General features: G+C 32.9%; 1 protein-coding gene across 1 annotated transcript; it reads left to right on the top strand.

The window, feature by feature from the left end:
• The first annotated feature begins 3,442 nt into the window (after positions 1–3,442).
• LOC145798044 (putative protein phosphatase 2C 49) lies at positions 3,443–8,821 on the top strand. Its single transcript, XM_082885497.1, has 3 exons — positions 3,443–3,459; positions 7,023–7,320; positions 8,525–8,821. Exons 1-3 carry the CDS (start codon positions 3,443–3,445, stop codon positions 8,819–8,821), a joined length of 612 nt encoding a protein of 203 aa, XP_082741623.1.
• The last annotated feature ends 618 nt before the right edge of the window (positions 8,822–9,439 follow it).

Below are 9,439 nucleotides of genomic sequence, written 5' to 3'. Positions count from 1 at the left end.
AACAGTAGGTCTTAAAAGACCGAACAGTAATGATGGCCATCAGTCAGTAAACAGTAGTGGTTCCACGAGGGAACCGACAGAGATTTCTGTAACAGTAACAGTAACAGTAAACCGTAGATACTAAGGATGCCACAGTACAGTTCAGAAATAAAGGACATACATTCATTCAGTAAATAATACCAGTTCAGTAAACAGTTCAGTTCAGTATTCAAAAGATATCAGTTGAACATATCTTTACACAGTTGTTACTCACAGAGTTCTGGGCTACAGTATGCTAGAGCGTGTCTCCCCAGTTGCCAACCCTACACAGTTCACAGGTTGAACACACACTAAGCTACACAGTTGGGAAATATCATAACTTAATCCCTAATTTGCCTTGGTGTGTTCTACAACGATATCCTCATCTAAATGCCTTAAACTAGGCCTAAGAATACCTAGGATGGGATGAGGATGCAAAAATGCACATTTAAAAGCATTTTCAGGAAAACGGAGTCCCGCTCGAGCGCAGGTTTCCCCCGCTCGAGCGTACAGGCAAACAAAGGTACTCGCTCGAGCGCAAACTTTCCCGCTCGAGCGTACTGTAAAGGTACTGGATGGGTGAAATCCCCGCTCGACGCCCGCTCGAGCTTGAGACATGACTCCGCTCGAGCGCCCAATCCTCCGCTCGAGCGGACTGTAAAACAGTGCAGAGAGATGCTGGATGCTCGGATTCCACGCTCGAGCGGCATTTCCCCCGCTCGAGCGGAAGTGCGAAATCTGGAAAACCCAGATTGCACCTCCAAGCTCAAACTCAAGAATGGCAACATGCATGCAACAATCAAGCTTCAATTCAACATCTAACCCATGATTGGCTCTAAACTCCATCAATATGACATGAACCATGCAAGAATCCACTCAAAACATGAATAAGAAGACAATGGAGCTACCTTTAGTCTTGTATTTCAAGAAGGGAGCTCAAATATGCAATCACTTCAACAATTCTTCAATTTCCAAACAATTCTACAAGTGAACTCAAGGCTCTCACTTCCTCTCTCTCTAGCTCGGTGGTGTGCTCAAAATATGGCTGAGGAAATGTTTTGTAATGCAAGGCTAAGGCTTCAAATATGAGTAAACAAAGGCCCACTAGATGGCAAAAGTGTAATTACGTCAAACTCTTTAATTAGCTTATTTTAATCTAATTTAATCATACCTAATCAGTTTTCAGGTGAATACACCATAAAATCACATTAATTACGATGATCATTAAACATCAATCAGTTTCTAATTCGGCCGCTGATAAGGCCTTCAATTAGCAGTTTAAACATATAAGTATGAACAGATAATCATACAATCAAACAGATAGAATGCAATTTAACTAACATATACTCAATCAATTCGGTTTCCAGTTTCAGTCAGTCAGTTCAGTACTTTTAATCAGTTCAATTATCAGTCAGTTATCAGTCATTATCAGTCTCGTTTAACAGTAATCGGTGATCAATCGGTCATTAATCAGTAAACAGTATGAGGGTTGTTACAACAACCATTGAAGTAAATTAAATTCAAATTTTCCAACAGTTTTATGCTCTTCTTTCTGCAATAACTACAGTTTCTTCTTGATGGTGTTTTGCTCTTACATGTTTTCTTCCTCACAGATATGTTGCAATCACGAATGCAATATTCTCAGCTCAACATCAATGGTATCGTGCAATGTAGACTTTTAGTATTTTTATTCCCCATATTATACACATCAAATTTTTTTTTTTTTAAGTGGATTAGAAGCTCAATTGTTTTTATTGTTTTGCTTTTAATTAATATTTATGTTAGTGTTGGTTCTGTACTTGGTTTTTGATTGTGCTTTATGGGGTTTCTCTTGCCAAGTTCTAGGTACAAAAACTCTTTTAGGTGAACACGAAAGCATAGAATTGTCTATAGTTTTCTTTTGTTGTTATCATTGTTACTGTCTGCTTCTGTTCCCACAATTATTCCATTGGGCTCATGAAATACACTTCTATTTATCATTAATGTGTGAAAATAAAGATCTCTGTTCTTTAATTCAGTAACACAGCTTTTAGTGTAACCAGGCCTTAGTTTTGTATTTTCTAAATTTATGATATGAACCTTCTGTTTATTGGTGATTTGATTTGGGAATTTTGACGTAATAGGAATTGGTGTTATTTGGTCACGTAACATAACCACTGCTATTGGTTGGGCATACCAATTTAGTTCATAAGAGTTGATGTTTTTATACCATACTGTGTATTTAATTTTGAAATGACTTTTCAATGTTCTTCATAATCATAAAATGATAAGGATAAAGGGAATTTGGTAATTTAAAGTATTTAGTATTATGTCGAACATTAAGAATCCGGTATGGCGTTAAACTAATAATTTTTCAGTTTAATAGGATTAGTTTGTTTGTTGCCTTACGCTACGTTTGGTTGGGGAATTTGTTAAGGAATTTAGAAAGGGAAAAGAAAAAGATAGGTGAAATGTGAATAGAATATACTTACATTTCATATAGTTTCACACACATTTTCCCTTTCCCTTTTCAAATCTCTTCTCAAATCCTCTAACCAAACATGGCGTTAAAGTATTAGGTATATTTGGGGTCATTTTTACAGCAATTTACTGAAAACAATGTACAAAAATCTCTACTATAGTATTCCAGATTTAAAACAATTAACTATGTTATTATTACTAAACATTCGCAATAGAAATCAGTATGCCTGAATGCTAAACATTAAGGCGAAACTTCCCTCTATCATAGAGTTGCATCTTCCCAAAATCTTGCATTATATAAGTTTCCATCTAATAATAAGACTACAAATATGGACAAATTCTATTGTACAGAATTTTTTTAGTTATTATTATTGCTCCCCTTCGTAGCTTAATGTTAACCTTCAAAATGAATTTCAGTAAACTAGACTAGGTATTGGTGACCATACCATAGTTGTTCTGAATGCCATGCTATTGCAACAAAAGTGTCTGAAAGTTACTGCCTCTTATCTTTGAAGCTTGCATTCTGTAATAGAATTATATGTTCAATATGCGATGTAATGGCCCGTTTCCTTGGAGTTATGATGCAGCCAATACTCATTTGTTTAGAAAATAATAACCTATGCAGTAGCTTTCTTTTTTTTCTTTTTCTTTTTTAACAAGAACCTATGTAGTAGCTTTTGTCAAAGAAATTAGAAACACTTCTTGAGAAAACTATATTTTGTATGGTTTATGGGTTTAGGGTTGATGTTCTAATTTTTGTTAGTCATGGGATCTTCTCTTCCCCTTTATAATTCTTCTATTCCTCTTAATTTTGTTCACGTTTTTAAAATTAAAAAAAAAAAATTATATCTGTTACATTTGAATAAAATATAGGGTAAATTACAATCACCTCGCTTGCGGTTCCTGATAATTACACTGGCTTCCTCTCATTTTTTTGAAATTACATTGACCTTCCTTGTGACTAATGGCGTTAATGGAAGGGTTAGTTTAATAAGTTTAATATTAGAGATTAGTATTTTGGTCATATCTTATATATTGTTTGGTTTTAACTGAAAAAAAATTAATTATAATATTTGTGATAATCAACACCATAAATGTTATAACTTGTATATGATATACATAAAATGATGCGTATTACAAATTAAAAAAGTGATGATGAAACAAATTAAAAAATTAATTTAAAATTACAAAAAAAAAATTACAGGGCTTGACCCTTGTAACAAAATAAATCATGAATTTTTAATTTTGTCCATTTAAACCATAAACTTTTGATTTGTCTTCAATCTAAACTATCTACTTATTTGTGTAAGTAAAGTCGACGGAAAATAGTTATTTTAGTCATAAATTCAATGAGAAATGATATTTTATGTATATCTATATTGAGTTTAGTAACTAAAATATTCCTTTTTCGTTGATTTTCCTAAACAAAAATTGATGAATGGTTTATATTGAAAACAAATTAAAATATTAGAGGTTAAATTAATAAAATAAAAAACTTAGAATTTATTTTGTTAAAAAGTTCAAACTCTGAGACTTTTTTTTATAATTGTTCCAAAAATTAATTACATAAATATAAAATAAGCTATTAGGTAATTTTTAATAAATATTAATATCATACAGTTTAGTTGTTTTTTAAAAACTAAGATAAAATTGATGAGTCTTGCCATCTAAACTAATAAAAATCAAATTGTGGCACCACATATATTTATTTGAGTAGTATTAAATAATATTTCTAAATACTCACATAGTTTGATTATAAATATATATATATATATATATACATATAATTTATTGCTTTATATACATACAAGTTCTTCTATTTCTCATTTGGCTTCAATAATTTATACTATTTTTTTTTAACCTAAAAAGTGATTAATTAATTTCTTTTATTCTTAATTTACAGATAATCATTTCAAATGTAATACAAACCAAACAAAAACCCCCATATGTGCTAATCTAACAATTAACCATTAACTTTTGTAAAAAAATGAAAATAAAAATAGAACCGTTAGTCAAACTAACGGTCAACTAACAGATTGGGAAAATATGCAGATCAAAAGTAAATTTCAAAGGAAGTTAGTGTAATTTCAAAAAAAGGAGAAGAGACCGATGTAATTATCAAAAATCTCAAAGGAGGTAAGTGTGATTTACCCTAAAATATATGACATATATAATAATATATAAAAATATAAATTTTGAGCTTATGCTTTGAGTGTGGTCTTCTATTTTTTGAAAATTTACAAGTTGGCTTGCTATTGTTGTGTTGATATTGTGTCACGTATAACTATATCAATATTTGTATTTTTTTATTGTAAAGTTATTTATTTTATTTTATTTGAATAAAGTTCACTTGCACCTCTATATTTTACATCTAATTTTACTTTTTTTTCTTAATATTTTAATTGTCTCAATTAATCTTTAGATTTGTTACAAGTAAGTCATATAATAACTCATTTTGAAAATTGATGAAAGGAATAAAGTTATATTTTAGTAAAAGTTAGTGTTAAGACTAAATTAATAAAAATATGAGTGCTAAATGTAATTAATAAAATTTTATTGTTAATTTTTTTAAACGATATTATATAAATGAGTACAATTGTAATTTTTAACTCAAAATGTGAAAAATTAACAAAAATAATTAAAAAGTGAGTAAATTGAAATTAGATGTAAATATTAGGGTGTAGCCCAATGGTCTAGTAGCTATACTTTAGGGTGTGGCGAACACTTCAGTTATAATCTAACTCTACTAACTATACTAATACTATCTTTGACCAAAAAAATAAAAAATGAAATTAAATGTAAAATAAAAAATGAAAAGGGAAATTTACTGTATTAGGTTTCTATTCTTGGCAATCCCGTTTAACAAAACACCTTTCAATTGTAATTTTATTCGTTCTTTTATTTCAGTGAGGCTACGAGTATTTACATGCGAATCTAACCCGAATTATGCCTATGCAAAGCAGAAGAGTTTGGGATGTTAATCATATCAGTCGAAGTTATTTGTCCACTAGAACGGCTGATTGTGCGCTCGAACGGAGACGCAATCCTTTTAAAAGTTTCACTCGCCTACAAAAGTATTGGGAGTTATTTTTTTCCGCTCAAGTGGTCGTTCCTACGCTCGAGCATAGACCCTGTTTAGTCACATGCGTTTTAGTCACTCCGCTTAAGCCATCATTCTTGCGCTCGAGCAAAGATCGCGGATCTGTTTGCTATAAAAGTTGCAGTTCGGTCAAATTTTAGGATACGGCTTCCAATCTTCTTTTTGGGTATTAGGGTTTTCTTCTGAAGCTTCTTTGCTTGTTTCCTTTGATATCTATGAGAGTTTATATCATGAATTGAGTGGATTATATCAAAGGGTTTGTTTTTTTGTTTATTTTGTTTTATTCAAAAGAGAGAGAGTTGTTCTTTAGTGAATTTCGTGGAATTTAGGTTTGAAGCTTTGGTGAATTCTAGAGTGGCTCATCGTCATGGATTCGACATCGGCGTTGTGAATTCAATGTTGGACAAGACAATTTCGAGGTGAAGACAGGGCTGGAAAAGACACATAGGGGTCGGTTTGATTCGGGCTTAGATTCGCTAGGTAATTAAGAGTACACTTGTGTAATTCCTTTGTGTCTTCTTAGTGGATTGTTTTGTGATTTTTGCCCTTGGTTTTTTTATCACAATTGGAGGCACTCCTATTGTGGTTTTTCCACATAAAATCGTTGTGTTAATTTGTCTTTGATTATTTGATTGGGATTGCTATTTACTGGTTAAAATTAATACATAATCACAAATCAATATCTTGGGGATTTTAGATTTTTCATACTGTATAAATGTGTTACAGTGAAAAACGTTCTAAACACGCAATTGGAAACTTCAAAATCCAATATAAAATCAAAAGTTTGGCTTCAATTCTTTTCACTTAAATTCCATCCAATACAAACCAAAATTTTTCGATTCTTCTTCTACAATGATGGTGATGAAGTTTGAGCCAAAAGTTCTTTCTGGTAACGATACAGTAACTAGACCTAGAAGATGGAACGAGAATGAACACATTTTAGTTGACAATCTATCTTCCCATCTCGGATCTCTTCAGGGGTGTTTGTTTCAGCTTTTCAGAGCCAACTTATGGCTTTTAGCTTTGAAAAAGTTATTTTGGACTGTTTGGTTAAACTTATTTCAAACAGCTTCTGATTCTAACAGCTTATTTTAACTCAAAAAAGCTGATTCTGAGAAGCTGCTCACCCCTTGCTTCTGATTATCAGCTTCTGCTGTGAACATGTTAATTTATGGTTATACTCTTAAATTTTTTTATTTTTTATTTTTTTAAAAATAGAAAAAGACTCAAATGGACTATAGGTTATTATTATTATTATTTATGAGAAATGTAGACAAATAAAAAATAAAAATTAATTGAAAAAGCTATTTCACAGCTTATTTAACAAACCCTACTCAGCAACTTAAATCTATAATCCAACAGTTACACCAAACATATTAACAACTTCTGATTAAAGTCATAATCTATAATCTGTTAAGTTATAATCTATAAGTTGTTTTAACAGCTACACCAAACGGGGCCTTCATACCTGGCTTTTTCCCACTTCTTTCTACGCTATTTTTGATGGTCATGGAGGCTTTGAAGACGCAACATATCTCAAGAACAACGCCATTAGATTTTTGTTCCAAGATGTTGATTTTCTCCAAACATCTCATAATATTGATAATGGTGGTGATGATGGTTTCTTGAATGAGTTGAAGGATTGTCACCGCAAAGCGTTTTTGCTCGCTGGTCGTGCCTTGGCGAATGAAGAAGATTGTGGTGTTTCATCTGACTGTGGAACCACGACACTAACTGCTCTAGTACTCGGCAAGCATTTAGTTGTAGCAAACGATGGCAATTGACGTGTTGTGATCTGTAGAAAAGGGATAGCAATACAAATAACACAAGATTATAGGCCTAGTTATTTACCGGAACGAACAAGAGTTGAGGAGTTAGGCGGTACCATCAAATTTTGGTACCTTAATGGTGAACTTGTCGTGACTTGTGCCCTTGGAGACTAGTATATAAAGAGCCTATTAGGTTTTTGTTATTGGTAATCCCATTTGACAAAACTTGTTTCAGTTGTAATTTTATTCGATCTTTTATTTCAATGAGGCTATGAGTTTTAGATGCGAATCCAACTTGAATTATGCCTATACAGAGGAGTTTGTGATCTTAATTCTATCATGTTTACCACTCCACTAACTATGTCGGGGATCGAGCGGCCGATTGTGTACTCGAGCGGAGGTCACGACCTTTCAGAAGTTTCACTTGCCTGCAAAAGTACTCGGAGTTGTTTTTTTCTACTCAAGTGGCCAAACCTGCGCTCGAGCGTAGACCCTGTTTAGTCACACGCATTTTAGTCAGTCTGCTCGAGCGGAGATCGCGGATCTGTTTTCTCTAAATATGTGGTTCTATCAGATTTTAGGGTTACGGCTTCCAGATCTTGTTCTTGGGTATTAGGGTTTCCATCTGGAGCTTCTTCGCTTGTTTCCTTTGATATCTATAAGAGTCTAATCATGAATTGAGTGGATTATATCAAAAGATTTGTTTGTTTTGTTTTATTCACAAAAGAGATAGTTGTTCTTCGGTGGGTTCCGACGAACTTCAGCCTGAAACTTTGGTGGATTCCTGAGTGGTTCATCGTCGTGGATTCGATATCGGCATTGTGGATTCAACGTTGGGCAAGACAATTCCGAGGTGAAGACGGGGCTAAAAGAGACACATAAGGATCGGTTCGATTCGAGTATGGATTCGCTAGGTAATTACACTTGTATAATTCCTTTATATCTTCTTAGTTGATTGTTTTGTGGCTTTTGCTCGTGATTTTTTTATCATAATTGGAGGCGCTCCAATTGTGGTTTTTTCACGTAAAATCGTTGTGCCGATTTGTCTTTGATTGTTTGATTGGAATTACTATTTACTGGTTAAAATTGATACATAATCACAAATTAATTTCTCCAAGATTTATTAAGATTTTCATATCCCTTTTGGGTCTGTATCATTGTGCCTCTCACTGTAAAGCCGGATGTTCATCAAATTGTTTTAACTGACGATAATAAGTTTTTGATCATGGCTTGTGATGGGATTTGGGACGTAATGTCAAATCAAGAAGCAATCGACATTGTTTGCCATGGGTTAATGCAACACCACGATCCACAGCAGTGTGCTAGTGAAGTTGTTGATCATGCATTAGGCCTTTGTAGCAAAGACAACATGACCGCCATTGTTGTGTGTTTTACTTGGGATGCGGATCATGAGAGGCTTGTCTTTCGCACCTATGTGAGGCGGGGGAGCAAGCACAAGGATGCTTTTGTTTAGGCTTATGTTTAGGACTTAACTAATCAATTTTCACTAATTTTGGGATTTTATATTTTTATTTTCAAATTTTGATTTAGTTAGTAAGCTTGTCAATACTAGGCTTAATGTTTCTGAGAGATACTTTTTGATTTTGAGAATTAAAATTTTAAACCTTAAATTCATCTGTTTCTATTGTTTGGATTAAGCATCATCATCATTGCTATCTTATTCCCATTCCTAAGCAGTTGAACAAAGCTCTTTCATTTTTCCTTAGAACTATAGTTTCTAACATCAGCCCTGAGTTAGTATTATCTATGTGATTTGTCATTCTTATCTTCGACAATAATATCATTTGAGCACCAGGGCATCAAATAATGCAGTTATAAATCAAAAAAGACTAGACCATAATTCGATGAATTGTGTAAATTGCTGAGATACAACAATGTAATTTACAATTATTTACACACTAATCCAGACTCTAATTGAATTAAGTAACAACAAAGGTTCATTGGTCTGTACAAGCAGAGATGTAGGAAGTCATAATCATTTACAGGGTTTTGTTACATTTGTTTGATGGCCACTTCACCATAGAACTTTTACAATGTAGGGAAACAATGATAACCATATTCAAAGAGCCTT

The sequence above is a fragment of the Camellia sinensis genome, chromosome 8 (assembly GCF_055761805.1).
Source record: "Camellia sinensis isolate YWXY chromosome 8, ASM5576180v1, whole genome shotgun sequence".
Taxonomy (NCBI): domain Eukaryota; kingdom Viridiplantae; phylum Streptophyta; class Magnoliopsida; order Ericales; family Theaceae; genus Camellia; species Camellia sinensis.
Note: the sequence above shows the minus strand (reverse complement) of the source record. Positions and strands in the feature narration are given on the sequence as shown.

Coding starts and splice junctions, on each gene's coding strand:
- LOC145798044 (XM_082885497.1), top strand. Junction 7,321..8,524: donor CCACGACACTAACTGCTCTA/GTACTCGGCAAG, acceptor CTCACTGTAAAG/CCGGATGTTCATCAAATTGT.